Source organism: Cinclus cinclus, chromosome 2 (assembly GCF_963662255.1).
Source record: "Cinclus cinclus chromosome 2, bCinCin1.1, whole genome shotgun sequence".
NCBI classification, from domain to species: Eukaryota; Metazoa; Chordata; class Aves; order Passeriformes; family Cinclidae; genus Cinclus; species Cinclus cinclus.
Window position 1 is genome coordinate 62173144 of NC_085047.1, and position 25373 is coordinate 62198516.

The 25373-nt window shown below is 34.8% G+C and overlaps 1 protein-coding gene across 1 annotated transcript in view; it reads right to left on the reverse strand.

Annotated features, from left to right (window-relative positions):
- The window catches only part of DIAPH3 (diaphanous related formin 3), a 203592-nt gene that overhangs the window by 152118 nt on the left and 26101 nt on the right, over positions 1-25373 (reverse strand). Inside the window, exons 5-17 of the mRNA XM_062514786.1 lie at positions 21263-21393; positions 19153-19227; positions 19003-19072; positions 18493-18629; positions 17937-18042; positions 7876-7986; positions 7343-7461; positions 6486-6602; positions 5170-5288; positions 4986-5050; positions 4288-4392; positions 1691-2026; positions 584-698 (exon numbers count right to left, since the gene is read on the reverse strand). Of these exons, the coding sequence (XP_062370770.1) occupies positions 584-698; positions 1691-2026; positions 4288-4392; positions 4986-5050; positions 5170-5288; positions 6486-6602; positions 7343-7461; positions 7876-7986; positions 17937-18042; positions 18493-18629; positions 19003-19072; positions 19153-19227; positions 21263-21393 (1606 nt within the window). The remainder of the gene's footprint in view (positions 1-583; positions 699-1690; positions 2027-4287; positions 4393-4985; positions 5051-5169; positions 5289-6485; positions 6603-7342; positions 7462-7875; positions 7987-17936; positions 18043-18492; positions 18630-19002; positions 19073-19152; positions 19228-21262; positions 21394-25373) is intronic.

Genomic DNA, 25373 nt, shown 5'->3' on the forward strand with positions numbered 1-25373 from the left:
TCCATGGGAAGGAGAACAGTTTTAAAGCCAGGAAAAGTTTCAAATATTTTGTTCCTTCACAGTGCTTTAAAAGCTAAAGAAGCTAAGCAAATGTCAAAGGACATCTATGTTCCTACGGGTTCATCAGGAAGTAAAAAAAAAAAAAAAATACTGAAATACTGTCATCCATCATGGATCCAACACACATCAATTATCATATCAATTCTGAGGGTAAACACATCATTTTCTGGGCTCCAGATTAGATTTCAGCAATTTATGATGGCATTCAGATAAAATTATATGAATATATTTTTTTAATGTGATAAATAAAATCTGTATTATCTTGAAGAATTTATTGTTTTGTTTTTGTTTTTTTTCTGTGAGGTTTTCCTGCAGGTCATACAATTTTTGTCATGCTTAAGTAAAATAGTTGAATATTACTGCTCTATGCAGTGTAGGATTTTCAGACATTTTTCTTTATACATCCCACTTAGAAATAAGAACATTAATGTTATATTCTGAGGGTTTTTTCATATATTTATTTAAGTCAAAAGAATGTAAAAGGTATCTCCAAAAGCTGAAAATTAATCAATCACCTACTTACCCCTTTTTTGACAACAAAATGTAAGTTCCAATTTGCAAAGCATGTCAGCATTCTCATACTTATCTTCTTCTGCCTTAACCCAAAAACAGGATTCTGTCATTTCCTGAGGCCTGATCTATAAGCAAGAGACAAAACAAAATTTTATTAATTATTTTGATACTATGCAGAAACTGTGCTCCGTAAAATCTACAGCACACTAAATATTTAAGAGCTCTGTAAAACATGTGAACTTTTAGTACACAACTTATCTTCTGAGTTCTTAATATATTTCTCATTAAAAATAATAACCTTAAAATAAGTGGGTTTGGAAAAAACTGATTCTAACAATGCAGACAACACACTCTGTTATCCAAGACCTAAGAGGAGCAAATTAGCTTTGGTCTAGATTTAAAACTTGGGCAAACTTCAAATAATCTCTGAACACAGTTGGTTGGTTTAACTAGATACTAAGTACTTTACTTTTCAGAATGAAGCTTTGATTATTTCATTAATTATGAAAATATCTTTACTGACTTGTTTTTGTCTAAGTAATTAGCTTCCAACATCGGTAGACTGCTACACTTAATCTTGTCACAATGCAGAAGGAGAAGAAAACAATACCAAAACCAATCAAACCCCAAATTGAGTAGTCAGCATTAAGTTTAAGTAAGTACATTTATGTAAGTACATTGAAGTACTACAGAGAAATGGAGAGACTTGCACTCCTTTTCAGTCCAGGCTAGATAGATTCAAGACACTTGTTTGGAAACTGTATAGCTGTCAGTATAGTTCAGTCACTGATCCAACAAAAGCAGTCTTCTGAAAAACAAGTCATATTAGGACCCAGGAAGCATAACAAGTATCCTCCTATCAAGGTTGTTTTATTCTAAACCAGAACTGACTTTTCCAGGCATCTCATAAAGTCAACAGATACTTGCCCAGAAGATCCATGGGTTAATGAAACACAATTTTCAGAAAACAGTGAAAAGCCAAAGACAGAAATTATTAATATCTTACATAATTTTAACTAATGTATAAATTATCTATCTAGTGTTACTTCTGACAATCTATTTCCCCCAAGTTTAATGTCAGATTTTACATCAAGTATTTGTCATTAGTCAACGCTACCTTAGACCAGTTGAGTCTCTTCATGGTAACCTCAGGCTTGAATTCTTTTTTAGGCTTCATTCCAAATGGCAAAGCATATGAAGGCGGGGACCACTGTATTCCAGGCAGACCTGGTAGAGGCGGTGGTGGAGGAGCACCACCAAAACCCAGAGGAGCTCCCAAGCTATTCAGAAGTAGTGGAGGAGGAGGGGGAGGTGGTGGTGGTGGAATTGCTCCATTAGAAGGCAGTGGTGGAGGAGGAGGGGGTTGAAATTGATGTGGTCCTGCACCTTCCAGTGGAACACCAGATGCATCTCCATGAGTTGATGGCAGAAAACCAGGTGGCACAGAGCCATACTGATAAGGAAAATATTCTTAGTCAGTTTCACAGTTTTATCAACAAAATGCTGTAACAGTCATAGTTTATAGATTAAATCCAGAAAGCCAAATGAAAGTCAATGCCATTTGTCTTGTAGAGAACAGTCAAATAAGAATGATACCGAGCCCAATGTGCTCTTGATTTCATGATTGAAAGTGTCAATATTTGAAGCAGACATTCAGACCTGGGGGTTGCACACCAAAAAATGGCAAACTGAAATGGTGTTTCCCACTCTACATATTTCACTGACTATGAGCTAGGAAGGGTGTGATAGATATCCTGAGATCTCACCTAGACTACCACGGTTTAGCTCAAATTTAAAAAAAAATAACATCCTAGTCTCTGTTGTTTTCATGCTACAAATGACAGAGAAACATTCCAAATACATAACAGCAAAACCTTAAGAGATAAACAATTGTGCTGAAAAGCAGGTAAAACAGGTATCTTCCAATGTAGGAGCATTCTCATACTACAGAATTGAAAACATGAAGCAATAATGAAAAAATATCCTTCCAAAAATTAAGCTTCTTTACCCACTAGCTTCTTATTCCATATAGAAATGACATCTATAATGTATCAAAATAGGATTAGGACTTTAGCAAGTCTAATAAAATTAATTCTACTATTTGAAAAACTTCTATCATAGGCCTGCAAACATAAATAAGAAAGTATCTGACAAAATCAACAAAAGAATAAATGATAAATATTTATTTACTGGTGATAGCACTAATTATCTTTTCAACTATGATCTGAAGCTGGTTATTTTAGAAACTAAAGGAAATATAATAGGTAAAGGATTTAAAATTTCTGAAAAGATATAGCAGAATATGAATAAATACAAATAAATGCAAGCACAACAGCATGATAATGTTTTGAATTTCTGAACATAAGCATTGTTTAACCTGACAAATGGTCACTGAACAGTTGGCTCCAGAAATGAAAGAAATACATCAGTACATACCAAATGCAAGAAGAGAGTGAAGGAATGAGACCAAGGGAAAAAAATAATCATTAGTGGTAGAAGTCAACCTGCTAAGTAGCAACTGATGCCATATGGAAGCCAAAGTTTAAAAGTATTAAGTTGCAGTAATCAATTACCTGACATTTACAAAACTTTTAATGTATCCCATTGACAACAGTGGGCAATTAATGGTATGAAAATTAGTGAGCAGAATCATATGTTATGCTCTGTGTCTGCATGTAGAAACAAGCTATATTTAAAACAGTGAATAACAGAAAGAGAGGGAGAAAATAGGGAGGAAACTAATTTCACTTACTAAAAATATTTAAGTATGTTTTCAAGATACACACAGAAAAATACTTCCTTAAAGAATGATGTGCCACTCTTACTATATTTGGTTTTTTAGAATGCAACTATTTCTGTAATTTCTTTTGTTACATGTTTGGCTTTGACATTAACAATTAATTTCGGCCAGAAACATGAATTAGAATGACATTTCTAAATACACCAAAGCAGAGCTAAATTAATTTTCTTCATTAATAAAATTAAAGAAGACAATAAATATTACCAAAAAAATCCCCTCAGAAGTATTAAAATAAACCCCTATAAGCATGTCTTTATGATACTTTCTTCTTTAGCCATTTTTAGTCTGTGCTTCCTATTCCCAGAAATAACACACAAGAAAAATCACTTGGTCACACAGTCTCCTTACATAGATTTAAGAGTTGAAGTAGTTACAAGTTAAGTATTAGCTATCAAAAAACCTGCACTATTCCTCTCCATCACATTTTATAATATCTATTTATGCTTGAAAATTGAAAAATTATCAGGAAACGTTCTTATCCAGCCACAGGTTATTTCTTTCACTGCTGGATATCCATAGTAAGGCCTCAGTGTAGCAAACTGCATAAAAAGCAATTTCTTGTGCAGGGATAAAGATCACAATGATGAACGCTAATCTAAAAGCATAAGACTTATTACCCTATGTGGTTAATTACTTTGGAAATCTATGACTCTGAAAGTAAAACCCAAATGAAACCTAAGAAACTATAATTAACTGAGCTCAGGCATAAAAGGATCATCTGGGAACTCACAGCTAATTAATGTCACATTACAATTATTTGTATAAAACAGAAATTAAGAAAACTAACATTCAATAATAATCGATAGCAAAGATTCTTTGAAAAAACCCTCAACTGTACTATCAGAATCCAAAGATGCAAAAGGAAGTCTCTTTCAAAAACATTATTTCATACATTCATTTCTACTGCCTTTTACCTGTGATTTAAAAGCTTGTAATTCTGTTTCAAGTTCATTGATTCTCTCCTCCTTTTTTTGCAGCAGGGCCTGGGTCTCCTGATGAACTACAAAATCTTTTTCAAACTAAGAAAAGAGAAAACAAAATGTTGGTACCAGTCAGTTCTGCATAGTTTCTTTAAATTCTAACTTTTCCTTTTGTGCTTGTTAAAACTAATGTGATAACAATACCAAGGATACATATCTGCTATTCCAACTTCCATGTGTCTCCTGAGTGGAAGAATCATCTGTATCACCACTACAGGTGTTTAATATATGAAATGGTATAAAGACCTAATGTATATTAAGTTAGTACTACACAGAGTAGCTTAAAAGACATGGATGTACAGTAATACAGTCTGTAATTATGAAGAAGTCTACTTTTATTCTTCCACTGTTTATTTCATTAGGGAAACTTATAACTGTTGAAATAAAGTATTAGTTGATTTTTGGAAGAGTTGTACATAAAAACATAAATAGTAGAAAGATCCTCAATTAAGGTTAACTACTTTACATCACTTGGCATCCTAGTTTACAAGGAACACCCAAATTCCCACTTTAACACAGAACTAATATTAAGTTGAAGTTAAAAACTATGCCACGGTTCAGTTATGCCATTCCTTAATATATTAGGTAATCCCGTGTCCATCTTACAATCACATGATGTAAAAATTACTTACTTTTCTAGAAAGTTCAGAAGCCCTCTCTTCACATTCTTCTAATCTTGCTTTATCTACACAAACATCTTGAAAAAAATCAAGTAGCACACTTATACATATGCAGGAAACACAAGATTCTTAATCACCTATTCAGTTTCATATAAGGAAGTATGATGCTGTAATCATTTCCAAACATAGTACTTACCTAGTAAGTGGCTGAAATTTATATCTAATCTCTTACGGTATGTGAAATCTGGGTCTGTTCCATTTCGATGTAACACTATCTGTGACACACACTCTTCAATTAATTTGAAATACTGTGGACTAAAGACAGAGATGAGCTATTTTACAGCATATTTATTTATGAATCTATACTTAAAATCTTGTCTATGAGCAAAGTAAGGTCAAAAGCTTTGGTCTGATTTGCTTCCAGAGAAAGGTAAAAGTTTCAAAGGAAAATTATGTTTGGCAATTTATTGCACAAAAATTGTTTACAAAAAGTCTGCAAAAACAGTGGGCCAAAAGATATATAATTCTTGTATTATAGAATCTATATCTCCCTCCCTATTGAAATATAGGAAGGAAAGACCACCTCCTGCTTAGTCTCAGTAGAGAAGGCTCTTCCTTCAGCTTGATTTCACTAGTTTTCTGGCTTTTGTAAGTACAAGTGCACTGCAGCCCTGCTTCAGTACAAGAAATGAAATGTTCTAAAATGCCAGGGGGTATGACAGCTGGGTCACTTGCCCAGAAGACACAAGCTGTGAATTCAAACCTTTTCAGGTGGAAGAGGTCTCGCACAGATGTACCCATAGCAGGTAAGCACCCTCAACCTTTAAACGTACATCTGTGCTAGACCTTGCCTGAAATGCAAGGTTATGCAGAACGTTGTGCAGAAAACAGATGGCCCCTGTTCAGTTCGTACCTAGTTCCTCCAGTGTTTCCTCAAAGACAACACAAGAGTTTTTGAAGGAAAATATTTGTCATCTTGAAACACTTAAAGTTTTATTAACTGTTTCCCTGTAATTTATCTGATAAATTTTCCAGGAGACACAAGCAAGTCTACACTGACCTAAAATGGATACTGAAAATATTCAATTCCAACCCAAAAGTTACTCTTAATTAGGTATATGTTCAGATTTCTGTATGAAGTGCACTTCTTTGCATACTTGGTTTGAGTCCTTTGACTCAAATAGACCACAAAATTATAATGCTACTACCATGATTTATAACTGATTAAGACATCTCTCCTGATCACTTATACTTGCAATTAATAAGGCTCAGCTCATAATAAAAATAGTTTTCTATATTTATAAAATAAAATTATACATTAAGCAGAAGAGACAAAAACATATAGATGGCATTATTGATTCCAAGTTGATTCTTTTAAACATGAACTCACGAATTGCAATCCACAAAGAAAGACTAAAACCTATCATTAAATTTATGGAAGAAATATTCTACTAATGACTGAATAAGAATAAAAAAATCCATAGTTAACATCTAACACAGCGTTAAACATACCGGATAAAATAATCATTTCTTATCAGCAAAAGATGTTGGAGAATAGAAAGAAAATATCCTTCAGCACTAGTATCCTTAACTGTATTCCATACCATGTTGTAAACATCATTTACTTCAGTGGAAGTGTTAAGGAGAATAATAAAAAAGATTCAAAAAATTTCAGTCAAATGTTTACCGATAAGTTCTTTAAACAGAAATTATAAGAGAAAAATATCCATTATATGTTTTATTTTGTTCACATTTGTCCTGCTGATATCATGGAATCATTTATGTTGGAATAGACCTCTAAGATGATCAAGTCCAACTATTATCCAAGCACTGCCAAGCCCACCATTTGCCATGCAACTACATGCCTCATCTACAAATCTTTTAAATATCTATCTCCAGGGATAGGGACTCCACCACATCCCTGAGCAGCCTATTCCAGTTCTTGACAACCCTTCCTCTACAAAGGTTTTCGTATTATCCCATCTAAACCTCACACAGCACACCTCAAGGCCCTTTCCTCTCATTCAGTCAATTGTTACTTGGGGAAGTGACTGACCTCCCCTCCCTGCCCCCAACTATAACCTCTTTTCAGGTAGTCATTGTGAGCAACAAAACTGCCCTGATCATCCTTCTCCAGAATAACCCCAGCTTTCTCAGCTGCTCCCCACAGGACTTGTGCTCCAGCCCCTTCTCTGGACATGCTCCAGCCCCTCCTTGTCCTTCTTGTGGGTGAAGGGCCCAAAACTGAGCACAGAATTTAAGGTGCAGCCTCACCAGTGCCCTGTACAGGGCAATGATCAGTGTCCTGCTCCGGTCAGCCACACTATTTCTGACACGAGCAAAGATCACATTGGCCCTCAAAAGGATATTCTAGTTCAGATCTAATATCTTCTAAACGATGAGAGAATTCAATCATGTCTTCTTCTTTATGCTCATTGAACACTTTCAGCTGAATATCTAGGGCTTCATTCTTTATACATTGTAGTTGCTGCAAAGAAGAAACAGAAGAAAGGCTTGCAAAATTAACACTTTTGTATGTAAATAAACGTATCTGTTTAATAAATTGCATAAGTCTATGTTAGTTAAAAGTTTAAAATTACAAGAACATATGAGATTAAATATTCAAAAGGTAAACATAACTTCAGATTGGCTTAAAATTTGCTGCACAACAGTGTGTCACATGCTCTTAAGCTAAATCATAAAATGCCAAGAAATCCAAATAAAGCTCAGAGAGCACATTTTACCTTTTCATTTTTATTTTAAAACTGATTCTCATATCTGACCACTCTTTTTCCAAACTTAATAAAATGTCTTTGAAAATAATTTACTTCCCCATTCCCCCTCTCAGGTTTAAATAATTAAATTTAAATAGTAATGCAAAGAGAGATGACGAGGTGCTTACTGGCAATATCTCTTTCAATCCACTGCGCATAAATTCATTTCTGATGTGCAGCCTAAAATCCAAGTCATCAGGAGATGTAACGAGAGCATTGATGAGCTGCATGCAAGCTACCTGTAATAGAGTAAATTATAAACTCACTTATTTCTTAGATTTCAATATGCATCACAATCAAAAGGTACAACAAACTAATAATTAGGTATTACATTTGTAATTATAAAACTACTGTAATCTTATCTCTAAGCTACTTAAATTCCTGATCAACCATGAGCTATAAATATCAAACTCTAATTCACAAATTTCCATAAAAATTAACTATTTTCCTACTGCATTGAATTTTGTTATTCTATACAAATATCAAGCTCCTTTAGCCAATGAATTTTAGCAGATAAAGCATAATAGCCAACATACAAAAATCATTGCAAATATACATTTATCTATACATATATACAAGAAGTTAGTAACATAATAGAACCTGTGTACAACAATTTAAAAAAAAAATGCTGATTAAATTAAACTGAGCCTTAAGAACAGAATAGGTTTTTTTCTACTTTTTTTTTAAATAGTTATTCTTTAAGAATCAGGCAAACTAGTGAGTAGTCCCTCTTCTGAAAAAACAAGAAACTCATCTTGAAAATCCATAGCCATGAGCAGCAGGAATTCATTGTCCATATTCACAAGCCTTTAGAATGAGGGCAACTTACTGCTTATCTCTAATACCACGTAAACAGCCATTGTTTCTTTTATTTGCCCTCCTTATTGTTTGCACGTTTTGCTTCAATTAACAGAAAGTATGTTATTCAAGTAATTCCAGCATTTTAAGGGCTTCTTTAAAGCATCAGACCATTAGAATTCTATTTGGATCTTACATACTATGTCAAGAATTAAAGCAATCTGGTTCAAATACTTTGCTGTAAAGCCTTTTATAATGATGTATCCAGTATCACCTTTTGCCTATGGCATAATGATGATGCATTATGCCAAAGGCAAAAGGTGATACTGGAAAGATGCTATCCCAGTCATCTTCAAAGTATACATAATTCCAAGTACTGAATTTACATATGGTCACAAGAACAACCAGATGTGCAAGCTATTTTGGTACAGACTGTGAGAAACAATAGCATCCATTAGGTTTCCAGAAGGAACATACTAAGATTACATAACAGCACAGACCAGAACCATTATCCCACCTGTATCCTACTGCAAAGTATGCAAGCATGAGAGTAGTTTTACATATTATTTCAGCTGAACTGCTATGGAGGTGAATAGCAATTAGCATAATTTAGGCCTGTTTGACTGCAGTGTTAGTCTATGTAGATGAACTTACCAGCTAACACCCTAGAAGAGAAGAGCTTAGTTATGAGAACAGAGATGTAACAAATGCAAACAATCTGTTAATGTGAACCTGTTGCGAAAATCAAGTCAAGCAGACTCTGAGCTACAGCAGGTTGTTAGGGACCAAGCACTAGAATGACCCAACAAAGCATCAGGCATTCTCCACCCAGTCCCGTAAATGATGGTATTTGGAGTCACTTGAAAAGAGAACCTAGAGGGCCCCACAACTCCGAAGTAGGAGTTGGGACCTCTTTTCAATTTCTGGAGATGTCTGAATGGACAGGAATGCTTGAGGGAGGATGCCATGCCTGGAACCATTGTACTAGCCAATTCAACACCTCTCCTGGATAAAAGCTGCCACAACAGCATCCATTCTTAAATTACTCTGTCACACTACATACCTTGCATCAACAACTTCAAAAGAGTAATAGAAGGAAGGAATAAGCTTTGCTTCTTCTTTTTACTTGAAGGAAGAGCTGAAATTAATTTCTATTCCCTCAGAACTTCTATGAAATTCAGTACATGCAAATATCTAGATTTGCATAATAATAAAAAAGAAAACTGTTGTTTTTATTTTATTTTATTTACATAGATGAGGAAAATCGCACTAAATTAAATATATAAAATCACAGAATGTCCTGAGTGGGAAGGGATTCAAAACGATCATCAAGTCCAACTCCCAGCCCTGCACAGGGAAGTCCCAAGATCACACCTTGCGCCTGAGAGCATTGTCCAAATGCTTCTTGAACTCAGATAGGCTTAGTGCTGTGACCACTTCCCTGGGGAGCTGCTCCAGTGCCCAACCTCCCCTCTGGGTGAAAAATTTATACCCAATCCTAATATCTAATTTAAATATCCCCTGACACAGCTTCAGGCCATTCCCTTGTGTGTCAGAGTCTGAAAACAGAGGCTTCTCTGAGTTCCTCAGTAAGAGATCAGTAAGTTCTAGTAAAAGTTAAAAAACATAGTCCTAGGTACTAATATTAAAAACAAGTCTCCATGAAGGCTCCAAAAATATAGCTTTAAACATAATAAAACTATAATAAAAGTATTGCTTACATTTTTTAGATAAAATAGATAAACTATATGCATAGTTTATATGTAAACTAGCATGCTAAGAAATTCTAATTAGAATTCTAATAAGTTAAAAAGAAATGCTTCAAATTCATGTTTTTAATTTATTAAATAATTTGTGTATACAAATCTGAACACTGGGGAGATGCTTGCTCTTACTCTCTCTTTCTTCTCTCCCCTCACTGCTATCATCCTCACCCAAAAAAAGATAGGAGCTGTGGCAACATCATCAGCCTTCCTGGGACCTCGACAAGAACAACTTCTACTTCTAATTAGGACTTTACTTTTATTTAAAACTCTATACTAAAAACTTTTAACATAAACTTTAACACTTGTGACTCACTGCCTTTCAAGACTAATGTGCCTTTACAATAAACAACTTTATAGCAATCAATAACTGCTCGACTCTTTAAAAAAAAAAAAAAAAACAACCCAACAATCTAACTTAAATATCCCCTGACACAGTTTCAGGCCATTCCTTGGGTCCTATCACTGGTCACCACAGAGAAGAGATCAGTGCCTGCCCCTCCCTTCCCCTCACAAGGAAGTTTTGGATTGCAATAAGGTCTCTTGTGAGCCTCCTCTCCTCCAGGCTGAACAGTCCAAGTGACTTCAGCTGCCCCTCATACAGCTTCCCCTCAAGGCCTTTCTCCATCCGCATTGCCCTCCTTAGGACACATTCTAACAGTCTTATTCCTTCTCATATTGTGGCACCCAAAACTGCATACAGGACTCAAAGTGATTAAATCAAGTGCATAAGTGTTAAGATAAAATTCTGTAACTTATTCTAGGTTTTAGACAATAATCAAGTTACAACACCTAAACAAAATTATAGAACACAAGTGGACGGGGGAGGAATCAAATGTAAACACATATAAACAGAAACAGAGAACTTGGAAGGACAATTTGAAAAAAAGTAGCTATGATTAACACATCTAATTCCTCAAAGATAACAAAATAAGGAAGACAACAACAGAATCTGTAGGGTCAGTAAAAGACCATGGTATAAAGGAATGCTCAAAGAAAACAAAGCAACACAGACAGCAACACTTTGTCATACTGGTGTGTGAAAGGAGATCGCAAAGTAGAACAGACAAAACAGTTCAAGGATGGCAGAAGAACTCAGAGAAGCAAGCCAACATGAGAAGTAACAAAAGAGCATTCACTCCTCAAACATTCAAAGTTTAAAAATAAAAAATTGTGGACAAAATTACTTTACTTGCTATTACATCCAAGTTTGTACTGAAATGTATCTTGAGTCTGAAGAAAACACAGATGGCAGAAATTATATTGTCATTTAAAAGGCTATTTTCAGGAAGATCTGGACAACTACAGATTGGCAAGCTTGACTTTTTCTACAGCAGAAATATATTTTGTCTAGTTGAGAACAAAATTGATGACTAATACAAAAAAATTAATATGAATATACAATATAAATAAATGGCTTTGCAAAGCAAAGTCCTATTTCATGAATCACTGAACGGTATTTGAAAGGCCCGAAGAGCAGGCAAAATGCTCCAACCTAAGTCTGGACCTCAAAAACTTAAACATGTTTGCAAAATATCAAAACAATTCAGAAAAATGTAGAAAACGGCACGCTAAGAAGATAAAATAAAAACATCTAGCAGTATTAAATAATAATATTGAATCTGATGTTTAAAAGTTTGTTTTTAAAAAAGATTATATGGCTCAAAAATTATGACATTGTATTAAATTATGTTGAAGTAATGTTTCCTAATGTTCATCCCCCTGCCTTACTGTAAGTCTGCCTTGGTATGTTTTGTAAGGAAAGTGTTTAACAGATCTGGGAAGGCAATGGAAGCCTCTTCATGTCCTTTCTCCATATTCTTTACAGTGAAGGCAATTAGATCATCACCTCATGCGCAAAAATAAATAACCTCACATATCAAAGACGAATATACTTATCGTGTGTTTTCTTTCAGAACATTATTGACATTATATTAGTAGCACTCAGTTTTAAAACAACTCAGTTAAATAGGAACTTATCTATATAGGTATATAACAGTACCACAATATTGACTGTTTTGCCTTAAATAAAGTGTATTTCCTGGAGAAATATCTTCCTGATTTGGGGCTTCTTTGAAGTTATAGAAAAGAAACAACACTTGGTTATTCTTCTCTTTTTATAAAGCTGCTAAATTGATAACAATCTGAGCCTTTAACTGTCACAGTGGTTTTTTCATCTTTGTAGTGCCTGTCAGAATAATGCTCATGATACTTCTGCCTGAAATATGTTATTTCCTGAATTTTATACAATTTCCTTCTGTACATATGTCTACAGTATTTTAGAAACTTAGGGGAAAATAGGACTTCATTAACTTATAAATTATTTTCTTAAAATTCAAACAAAATCTCTGTATTACTCTTGAAGCCTGTTTCTGTGTAAGTACTTTTCCCTAAGAGTTACTCTAGTATGTGTGTTAACTGCCAAAACATCTCTCTCTACTAGGTAACAGAGAAGGGTGTTAATCCCAGCAAAGGAAACTGCAACAACTAAAAGATAAATACAAATAATATAATCCTCTTACATCCAAATGCCAACACTACAGTAACAAAAAGTTTGAAACCAGGTGCCCAGTTCACTTTTCAAAAGTAGTCTCAATAAAATCTTCCAGGAATTGTCTCAACAGCACCCAACACAGAAGAGAGGTTCAGCTGCACAACCAAGTACTTTTGAACACAGAAAAAGGTCCTCATATTGAATATTTGTCTGCAGTCTTCTACAGTCTTATTCAGGACACATAGCCTTGTAGCCCACTTATTTTTGCTAGTAACAGGTTACAGATTTTGTATGAAGCTAAACACCACATGCTTCCAGACATCTCAGGCTTCATTGAGTCTTGGCTTGCCTGTCCGGAGAACATTTTTGGCTTATTTAGTTGCAACAGGATTTGTCTACAGCAGAATCACTATCACCCAATTGGCCGTACATTTTTCTTAGCCTTGTACAAGTCTCTGGCATTTCTGTAACTAGTGGGTAGAATACAACCATAAATGAAATGCAGCATAGAAAGGTACAGGCAGGGGATGGGACTGGAGAAGTGTTAGCACTACTGAGACCAATTTTATTACACTACTAAGACTTCACATAGACTAAAAAATAAATCCTTGGCTTTGAATATCAGGTGTATTTTTTAGGCCCACAAACTGCACAAGTTACTATGTCCCAACAGAAGAATTTGGATGCAACAAGTGGTTTAAAATGGAAGCAACCAAACCAGTTAAATTTACTGCAATAAAACCGTACAGAAGATATTGTCTTATTATCTGAGTATGGGCTTTATTCTTAAAGCTTTTTGTATTTGTTTTGGTATGAGTCCACTTTATGAGTATTTGTTTTCCCCTTCAGCAGCCAAGATGAAAATTTTTACTTCCCTTAATTTTGATCTTATTTAGTTGAAACAAGTTATACCATCTCAAATTCATCTCTCTGGAGTACAAAATCATCATTCATTCAATTGCAATTTCTGGATTCAATTAGTTGTGCCATTCAAAGCCAGTAATTCAGTGCGTTGACAGCTGCCACCAACACCTGCTCTCCTGTTGACATCAGTGAGGCATTTCAAGGATTGTAGACTTCACTACCATACAGTCAGTACTAAAGTGCAGTACTACAAGCTTACATTTATATTTCAACTCCATGTTGTTTGATTATATACAATTTAGAATCTTTGTCATTGTTATCAGCAGTTTAAAACACATCCTACAAAGCACTTTATGAATGGACTGTTAAGCAAGGAAACAGCATTTATCACAGATGATTTAAACTATCAGTGAAGAGTCAATCAGAGACTGAAAAAGTACTGCTGTGAAAATCCTGATCAAGAGCAAACAAAAGTTTTATCTTCAAGATAGCAGGGAAATTTCAGTGAAAGGATGTCTACAGACATAATTGCTCCCCCCCTGAAAAAAAAAAAAAAGATTTTTTTTATTTGTCAAATTGACACAGTAGATGTGCACATGTGCTATTCAAACAGAGCCATGATACAACAATGAAAAGCAAGAAATTAATCAGTAAGATGTACTACTGTTCTAGTACTTCTAGTCAAATTTGATCAAGTAGGAATTCCATTGCAGTTCATAACAAAACCATACTTTAGCCTTCCTGGAACAAACAAGATAAAGCTCCATTGGATAATATTAGCAAACTATTTATTTGTGTAGGAATAGAAATCTGTGTAGAAAACAGAAAGGGAAATACCCAAACACAAGCCTACAAGAAATAGAATGAGAAAAAGTTATACAAGGGGAAGGAAAAACAAGTCTAAGCAAGACACATTGCTTACACATGGGTGTGAATGAGATCACAAAATCTTTTTTCTAAGTTTAAAAACTTTTTAAAGGACTAGTGATAAAGGCAACAGCAGGAACCTGACAATAAATCACAAACACTGAAATCATATTCCAAGTGAAACTAATTCAATACCTACCAGCATAAAATACTTAAATCACACAAGATCACAATAATTTGAAACTAGTTTGTTCAGTCTTGACATTTAGGTAAGGTAAGCTTTGTTCTGATTGACCCTATTACATAAGCAGTTATGGAAAGAACCTCATTAGCACAGAGCAACCAAGAATCATCAAGTTATTAAGGAAACCAAAATGTCACAGCCATATCACATCCTCATATTATTAAATGATAAAGAGTAAATGGTATTCCCTGACAACTGAAAATACTGGGAGGTTAGTGATGAATACCTAGGATCTTTTACTTTGTCACAAAAATGCTTCTCCTAGGATATGCATGAATCTGGATGTTTCCACAAGGACAAGTGGTGTTCATTTTTCAGGAACTTAACCAGGAAAGGAAAAATTACACCTTTGCTTCACCATGGTGCCTCTTCTGAATCCTAACTGAAAAATTAGAAGGAGTTGGCCCCTGCAACTAGATCTGCATGGAAGAATAACACTCTCCTGTTAGTTAAAAAATCATCTGCTTGAGAAGCAGTATTGAAAGTTGATGATCATAACTTGCTGTTTGTTGTTTTCACAACTTTCTTACATATCAAAATGGGTTGTGCCAGAAAAGCTGTATTTCCTGCCTCCATGGCTTGAACAAGCAAAGTATTAGACTTTGCAGCTGTCATCATAAATATGCAAGGCACCCGATTGCCCTCTACGCATTTTAGACTTAAGATGTTAAACTAAATCTACTTTAACAAAACCAGAAACTTGATATTACTCCTGGCTGTAGTTTTATTCTCAGAATAAGACTACTAATTTTGTCTTGAACCAAAATCAATTAAAATATGCTTTCCATAATTTTGGATTTTATGAAAGACAGAGTATCTTTTGCTTTCAACAAATGCAAAAAATAGATCAAGTTTTCACTAAAAATACAAAAAATCACCCTACTGAGGCCTTTTATGTATTCAGTCTTCTAGTAACAGAAATGTTAAGTCAATTCAAAATTGAAAAGGTCAGTTGTTAGTGTCAAATTGAACTGCCACAAAGTAAGCATACGTAAGTAAAGCAGACAATCAAGGCAAGTATGCCAAGTAACGGACAACTGTAAACTTCTGTCTCATTAAAACACTGTCAAATTAACCACCAGGTCAATGTCATTCTTAGAAAAGTTTACAGCTGATTCATATGAGGAACCTTGATTTTTCTCTGGTCTTAAAAAAAAAAATCTAACAACCATTTATGAAGTCAGAAAAAGTAAATATCAAAAACCCTTTTAGCAGAAGGAACACACTCTAATGAAAGTTTATCTCAAAAAAAAAAAACAAACAGAAAAGAACTTTTAATGAGTTTCCATGTCTACATAAGATACAGCAAACAAAACAGCAAAGCATTACCTATTTGCAGGAACTTCAGGCTAACACCCTCAGCAAAGCCAAATGAATATATTTAGCCTAAGTATTTTAGCAGAAGTATTGCAACAGTAACATTTAGAGTAAATTCTCATTTTTAACAATGCTTCTGTACCAGAGGATAACAATATACCAGATGGAGGTATAACCCGATCAATAGTAGGCATAACTAGTGGGAACAAACTTTTTTAATGGCTGAAGAGTAGTCCTAGAAAAATTAAAATTGCTACTGCATAGATAACTGAGCTGAAGTTTTCTGCACTGATTTGGTAATCTCACCAGTGGTATCTTGCTCATGGAGCTGAGCACCCCTGCAATCAGTGAGTACCCATGCTGGATAAAAACAAGAGGATTAACTTAATTTGCCTGATGGTTCAAATAGAGTAATTGGCTGCTTTTAGGAGAGTTTCACACGCATTTTCAACTACAAAGAAAAGGAAGTTACAGATAGTAACTTTTCTTTTGTATTAAATCTACAGTCATTTTTTTTCCTTCATTAAATCTACACAGATGTAAATATACATAAGCCCTGAAAATTCAGCATCACATCTGAAAGCCTAACACTCAAAAAAAAAAAAAAATCCTCCTAATTTCAATTTGGTAGTTGTCAAATCCTTATATGCTCTACAGAGACTCTTGAATTTTCTAAACTTAGATACAACATCCTGAAATTGAAAAAGAATTTTTGTGATCTAAAGCATTTCTCCCACCTGAATCAAAATATTTTTTAAACTTTTTAATATCCCAGAGAAAAGCTGATATCTCAGAATTTTTTTGAAATCCCATAAAATTTATAGATAGCCCAGGAAAACAGTGGATGATGCCCCATCTCTGGAAGTGTCCCGGAAGGTCAAGTTGGACTAGGCCTTGAGCAACTGGTCTGGTGAAAAGATACCCCCTCGTGGTACCTGGGATGGGAGCACATGGTCTTTAAAGGACCTTCCAACACAAACCAGTCTATGATTAGAAGAGAGAAGAGGTAAGGAAGGGACATTTTTTTTCAAAATTCTCCACCTTTACAGACATAATATTCCTTCATGGTTAGCTTTTCTGTGAGACAAATGAAATAAACAGCAACTTTTATGTGTCAGATATTAACTATATTATATAAAAGCTTAATGCAAACATTTCTTTCAAAATTTAATCTTTTACTACTGTTGTAATAGTCAGAAATAATTACAATTATGAACAGCTCTCAGTTCAACCAGATTACATTAATATCAATGAGCTCACATCTACACCCTCAGACCAATGATTTACAATGATCATTCAAACACAGTGTAAATACTTTGAGCCTTCCTGCAGTAAAATCAATATCCAACTGAAGCAAATTGAAAATAAGTTGAAAGTTTTCTTTCTTCAGACCCTCTGAGTGCAATTTTATGATATCATAAAGTGAGCATGAGGGACAGGCCTCCTAATGGTTTAAAACATTAATTATAAGATGCAGTTGCCTAGAAACTTTTTTTACTATTATTAATCTTCAATTTCAACAAATTTTGCCGGAAGCGGTATGATCTTTTTGCATCCAAACATATGATTTATCCTTTATTTTAAATATATACTGTCTTTTAACTCACAAAAGCAAGATCTCAGTGAATAGAAAGCAATAAATTGACCTGCAACACCCCCATGTATCCAGGCTGAATATTCCCATACCACATCGTAAAAGACAAAATTATAAAATATATTCCAAAATCTGACCCCAATTTGAAACAGTATCTCTATTCCTTTTTACTGTAATTACTTTTCCAGTCCAGAAAAAATAAATAATTTTATTTTTACTTGTTGTAGTGATTAAAAAAAATTACTTACTTGCAGCTGAACAGAGTTATCCTGAAGACCTTCTACAATAGGAGAGAATCTATCAACATTCCTCTCCTCTCCAGCCGCTGTTACCGCTTCCAAAATTTTTTCAAGGCTGTGAGAAAAGAGAATCGTTTCACTCAGGAGAGATATTTAAACTTTTTTATTTGCTATCTTAAAAGCCATGTTGCCAAATTATTCATCTGCCTCAATTTCTTGTAAACAAATTTAGGAGGTTTCAGCAATACTTGTTGCCTTTAGAGATTTTTGTAACCAAAGAATGACTTACTGGATTACAAAGGTTAAGAAAATTATGGTAATAAATATTAAGCAGAAGAATTGCTGCATAACTATTTCCATCTTACTAAATCATCCAGGTATGAAAAAGAAAACTCACTGATATGACCATGATAAAAAAAACTCAAAGGTATTCTGAAAACTGACAATGTAATACAGAAACTACTTCCAACCTAAATTGAAAAATTTATCATTTCATTCAGAGGTAACTATAATTTGAGATATTGTAAAATTACCTTACTATTTATTGTTTAAATGCAGTACTTACATGTTTTCCTCTCCAACAATGCACATTGCAGATAAGAGTTTAACTATATCCGTCATCATGTTTGTTTGCTTGGGATCAATTGCTTTGGTCAGCAACAAAAGGCTCCTCTCTTCTCCCAAAATTCTTTCCAACCCATACTAAATAACAGAAAAACATTTGTAAGGGAGGGAATCCAAATGGCTATTGAGTATCTAGTAAAGACACCAACGGTTCCCCACAAGTATGTCAAATGACATTTAAGTCTGCAAAATAATAAAAAAAATAAATGAGAGAAAAGTCCCAAACAGGTCACTTATTCTGTAAGAAGGGCATATATCAGCATTAAAAGTTTACATTATTGTCTTGGAATATTTCTGCAGAGAGAAAGTGACAGACTTCTGGCAGACAGAAAGAACTTCAAACCACAACTGACCAACCCACCACTTCAAATTGCACCAAATTGTACTCATTATGTACCTTATCTAATTGAACTGTAGTAATTTAGTTTCTAGATTAAATGAAATCTCATACCTTATTATTCATGAAGGCTCTCAAACACTGTATAACTTTATGCTGACTCCTCTTCACAAGTCTGTCCTGACTGAAAAAATCAGAAATTTAGTGTCAATAAATGCTCTTTAAATATTAAGAAAAGCTAACAATTTTATATTAAATCCTTACTTTTTTGTCTCAACTAATCGCTCTAAAACATCCAACAGCAGTCCCAGACCTTCTCGGCCAAAGTTTTCAACCCAGCTAGGGAGAAAGAAAAAAGACCTTTAAAAAAACTGACATTTCAAAGACTAATCACAGTGAAAGAAATTTGTCACCATAAATAAAAGCAGGTATAACTGGATGTTTCTATGCCCAAAATACCTCCAAAAAAACACAACAAAATTTTAAAATTTCAGCTACTATCAAAGGCATCCTTTGATGAGGTTAAAACCTTAGCCAGTTGTTTCTACATGAGACAGATGCTTCATGGTCCTGTTTAGTACTGCTCAAAACCCCTTGATATCAAATACAAGTAAAGGTACACTGACAGCAGCGCTTACGATTATAGGAAGACAAAACCAGATATTTTTACTTTTTTTTTTTCTTCTGAAAGTAAATGTATTATGAAAATAGATTTTCTCTTTCTTGGATGGGTGTTTTATTCTGAAACAGATTAGGCAAATAACTGACAACTATTTCTAGCAAATATGGACATAACTGTCCTAAAGATAATCCGACAAGATTCATTTCTTTGAACATTTTGCATTAGCAGAACTACGAGCAGCCACTTTGCTGTACATCCAACAGCTGGGGATGATCAAGTAAAGTACTGATGCATTCTTACTGCCTTTACCTCTGCTTCCACAAGAGAAAAAAACTGCTTACACTACCCAAAGAAAACACTCAGCTTTTTGTCATTCTGTCAAAATACTAAGTTATCAGTGCCTCTATTTTCAGTGTACTTATTAAAAATGTCCTCTTCATGAAATTTAATCAGTTGCAACTATTACACAAGAGGAGAAGAAATATTTGCATATAACTAGTTGTTGCTAATAATATGTACACCTAGATCACTTGAAACACTTTTATGAACTGTACTGGCAACTGTGAGGTCAAAACACCTACATTATTTACTTGAATATTAATGACCAAGATTGTCCATTTAGAAGCTTTATTTTTATAGTGAGGGAAAATAAACACAGCTTTTTGCAATAAACCATAAATTTTAATACCTGTTTCTAAGTACCAGAAAGCAAAGTACTCAGTAACACTTGATTTAGATTTTCTCTGTGAGCTAAAAATACAATTAACAAAAAAGGACTAATTGAAAACCCTTTGTCAGAATAACTCATGCTACTGTAAAGCGTGTTTCTTTCCACACGAACCATTACATATTCTAAATAAGATAACCCAATTCAGAAACAAATTAATGAAAGGAAAGAAGCAAATACCCATAGAGAAGACCCACATCAGTAACTCTGCCAAGCCAGACACAGAGAACAGAAAGTTGTGCAATCCTTTTTTAATCATGTCCCAACATTTAGTTCTCATTATTTTAAACTACATCCTAAACAGTTTTGTCAAATCATGTGTTCAACCTTTGTCTTAAATGGTAACTCTAAACAAAAGGATGCAAACAGAATAGAATAGGAAAAAATACAACTTAATAAAGTCAGCATTCACAAATCAAGCTGCATGGAACAAATCAAAATTAAGACTGAGCAGTGATTACTGAAGAGTTAACCTTCCTTCAATAAAGCACAGGTAAACAAAGGTTGTGCTTTCTTCTGTATAGATAAACCCTACAGGTACAGAAAAAAGTACCAGAAGTCAGGAAGGAAGAAAGCTTAAAGTACAGTGGACAGAAGCAGCAGCAAACATTTAGAAATATATATGTTTTCTGTTGAACAAACTTACACCAATGTGCCTAACTCCCATTATTGATCACCCTGACAAAAATAAGTTAGAAGATCAAAGACTTAGAAAATATTTCAAAAATAAAAATGAAAAACAATTGACTACTTAGCCCTAAAAACAAAAGGAACTGCTTCTGCTCCACATTTAATTTACCTTCTCTTAGTATTACCTTATACAGATCAGTGATCCCTATTAAAAATAATAGACCTACAGAGGATACATAATCAATGAAAAAGGAAGAAATTACAATCATTCACTTATGCATAAATACTCATTAACTGGAAAACCTTGAAACATGTACATCTACATATCCATTAATTTTAATCCATTAAGAAATTAGAATATTATTAATCTCTTCAACATGTGCTAATGATGTTACCTGACAGGATTACTAGTCAAGGACACACGGAGAGATTCTAAGCAAGTGACTAGTTTTTCATCCGTTGACCCAGATTTTAAATCCTGAATAAATTCTTGGGGAGAAATCTTCCTACTGTTTTTGAGACTTCCCTGAAACACAGAAAATACACTTGTTTTTATTTGGTGCATATAGAACTTAAATAAATTATTAATGGCTAAGCTTCATTTCTATTCCTTGAAAAATATATAATGTAGACCTGTAAGCGCGTAACTGATGACTACCTACTATTTGCCAAATACTGACTAAATTTGGTCATTTTATGAAAATTTATTATCAGCAGACAAAAAAGAACAGGCATCAAATGTACATATTTATCACACATACGCAGTGAAATAAAATTTTTGTATTGAATGGATTCTGTTTATGCATTGCAAACATCTTAATATTCAATATTTAACGGAAGGAAAAACCAATTATGAGGTCCTCTGAAGAGATCACAGGGCACATGTCCAGAAGGGTGACTGCAGTCACATAAGCATACAGAGCGAAGAAGCAGCATGTCAGAACAGTCAGCGTATTACTGCAGTACCTTCTGCTCTTGCAGAAGTAGAAATTCTTGACATTGGAAAATAAGAAGTCTAGTCCACCTAATACCCATTTCACATGAAGGACACATATAGTTTCTATGGAACATATCTAAATACAAAAAAAACCAGGGATACAATGGGTCATAAAACTTAGATCTGAGTTAATCCATTGCAAGACTCCTTTGTTGAAAATAGAAGCACAACTGTCATGTTGCACAAAGAGACTTACTAAATATTTCCTCATTAACTAGTGGCTTAAGTCAGTAATTGAAGAGAATTAGACTTGCAGTGCAGTAATAAGTTGAAATTATTCACTGTAAATGGTGAGATAGTCTCGTTGTATTATTATAGCTAGCTTCATACAGATGATGTCTTCTCCCCTTTGTTAGGTGAAATACTGAGAAGTAATCTTTTCTTCTATGAAGCAGAAGATGATTAAATAGCTTCTATTCATTTCTACAGAGAAATGAATTTTAAAGCTGGGAAATGTGGTTGACAGACCAGGCTGCTCAGCTGCCATCCAGAGGGACACCAACAGACACGAAAAACGGGCAGAAGAATTTCAGGAAGTTCCACAATAGAAAACTGTAAATTTTGAACCTGTGGAGGAATAATCCCATGCACCAGCATGTGCTGGGGCTACCAGCTGGAACGTAGGCTTGTAGGAAAATAGGGGGTGTGATGGATAACGAGTTGACCAGAGGTAAGTGCATCACCAGCTGGTTGAGGGAGATAACCCTTCCCCTCAGCTCAGCAATGGTGAGACATCTGGAGAATTCTGTCCAGTTCCTGACTCCCCAGCATGAGAGACATGGACATATTGGAATGAGTGCACAAAGGGCTGTGGACACAATTACAAGCGAACCTGTAGTACATGGACAGATTGGTAGAACTGAGATTGTTTAGACCCAAAAGGAGAAGGCTCAGGGGAGCCCTATCAGTGAAAGGACAACAAGAACAAACTGAAATACAGGAAATAGGTTAAATGTAAGACAAACACACACTTCTCCGGTCCTCCCTCTGTTTTCTTAAGCATGAGGCTGGTCAAGCACTGGAACAGGTTGCTCAGGCGCACTGTGTAGTGTCCCCTATCAGAAATATTAAAATTGGAATAGATAAGAAGTCGGATGCTATTATTATCTCCAGAGGTCTCTTCCAGTCTAATTCTGTTCTATGACTCTGTGACAACAGAAGACTGGGGGCTACAATATTCTCCACCCCAACTATATTTCCTCAGACTTGACAATAGATGCTCTATACACCAAATCGAAAACAAACAAAAAGCCACAAAACAAAACAAAAAAAAACAAACAAAAAAACTGCTTCCAGGAATAATCCCAAAAAATGTAACATCTCATGTTATATTTCGAAATACCATGTGCAATACATGGAATGTCATTCCGAACATGCTTCTGAATTGATGGCTATCCCTACTTGCTTAAGTATGAGGGTAACTTCCAATAACTATGCTCCATAAAAAAAAGTAGATGAGATATACAGCAAAAGATGAGGGTTGAGGTGAGAATCTGGAAGACAGATCTAGGAAACCTAGAGAAAATTTTTAAAAATCAGTAACAATAAATGTTCCCATAAACAAAAAGAAAATCAGTATTTTCAGGTTTTTTTCATGGATCTTTCCAGCTGTACTCTGCATAGATGAGATAACGGACTGACTAGAGACAAAATGCCCAAACAAACTCCCAGCAGCCTTCATGACAAAGTATTTAACTAAATGTTACAAGAGAGCTGGAAATTTCAAAAAGTCTCAGAAATTCTGCTGGCAGCTCCTGATGTGCATACACTACTTGGTAAGTGCTACTTTTAAGCCTAAGCATAAGGATTAATATCCTGTGTGGAGAATCTGTCATTTCCAGTGACTTCTTCCAGCAGTTCCTGCTGTAAAATTGTCAAAACTGATGTCAAATCAAAATACTTATAAGTTGTCAGTAAAATTGCTTTCTTTTGATGCACAGTCTTATAGGACAGTCATATGGACAGGACATACAGTTAAGATGGTTAGAAGATATTTTGCAAGGAATTCAATATAATTAATGGCAATACGTGCAGTGCAAAGGTCACATGGGACAGGAACCCAGTCAGACTAGAAGAATTCAGTAGAATGACATTTCAGAAAGCCTCACGTGACCTGTCTGAAAACAGTGTCACACACAGCAGAGACTCAAATCAACATGCAGAGAGGAACCAATCATCCCATTTCAGACTCAGTTCCCCACTGGAACATTACCCTATGCAAAAGAACCAGCAAACTGTGAATGTCTGTACAACAAACTGCCACAGTGCTAAGTAGCACTTATTCATGGTTATGCCAAAGTTCTGCAACATAATAAGAATATGATACATCTGCCAGTGCTTAAATAAAATGAGAGCTGAATTTGGTACCAATTGTGAAACAGATTATATTAGCTGTATTTCAGCATGAGAAAAGCTGTTCAAGTTCAGAATGTTCAAGTTAACTGAGAAACAGGAAATATCTTGAGGCTCAATGGCTCTAGAAACTTAATTGCTCAACTGAAGAACAACTGGTCTGTGAGCAGACGCAGCATGAAGTCAGCATTAATTAATCTAGTTAAAACATTACAAGGAAGCACCATGAACAATAAAAACAAAATCTTGAGAAGAAAATTCACTTTAAAAACCCAGTTTGTGTGCTTTGAACGTATAGAACAATAAAACCTATGGTTGAGTAACATGATAGCAATGCTACTTTCATTTCCCCTTGAGTATTAACCCCATAAACATGGAAACTTATTTTCAAAACTTTTATTTTTCTGCAAGTATTACTATGCAAAAAGGTGTGTTTTGTGATTATTGGAAAGGAGCTGTGCACTTCTAAGAAAGGAAAACCCTGACAGTGAGGTCAGTGATAAAGCTTTGATGACAGTAGAGCCCACTTTGACCACCAGAGGCTGTTTCATTTTCATCAATTCATTAGAGATGCAGACTCTGTTCTTCATTTTATAGTTCTTATATAATTACTTTAAATGAAACATGCTTAGTACTCCCCATAACAGTTGTGAATTAGGGTATCTTTCCCAAGGCAAAATATGTTAGTACCCACCTCCTTAAAGTTCAAGAAGTATGAAAAGAAATACAAACTATCAAAAGAAGTTACTGCAGTATCACTTGGAAAAGCCCGAGATGGGATTAGTTGCACACAATAATCAGGAGCTGAAATGATGGCATGTCAACTGTTCCAAAAACATATGACACTTTCACAAAGTCAAGGTACACCAAAAGTTAGCCAAGTACTCTCAAGGTGCAGTGCACTCGTCTCACTAGACTCAGAAAGCACTCAGTCCAACTAACTCGAGGAATGAAAGAGCATGCCAGGAACAAAGAGTTTTCAATGGCAAGGGAAGGAATTTCCCATCCCAATAGCTCCAGCACTAATCTGAAATCATATGCAGCACAGCTGGATCAAAGTGCTGCATCTGTGCCTCATAGAAACAGTTTCTCCCAGTACACAACAGGTGAATGTCATTTCCAGTAAAAGCATAACAGCAGAAAGAGAGTTCAGGAAA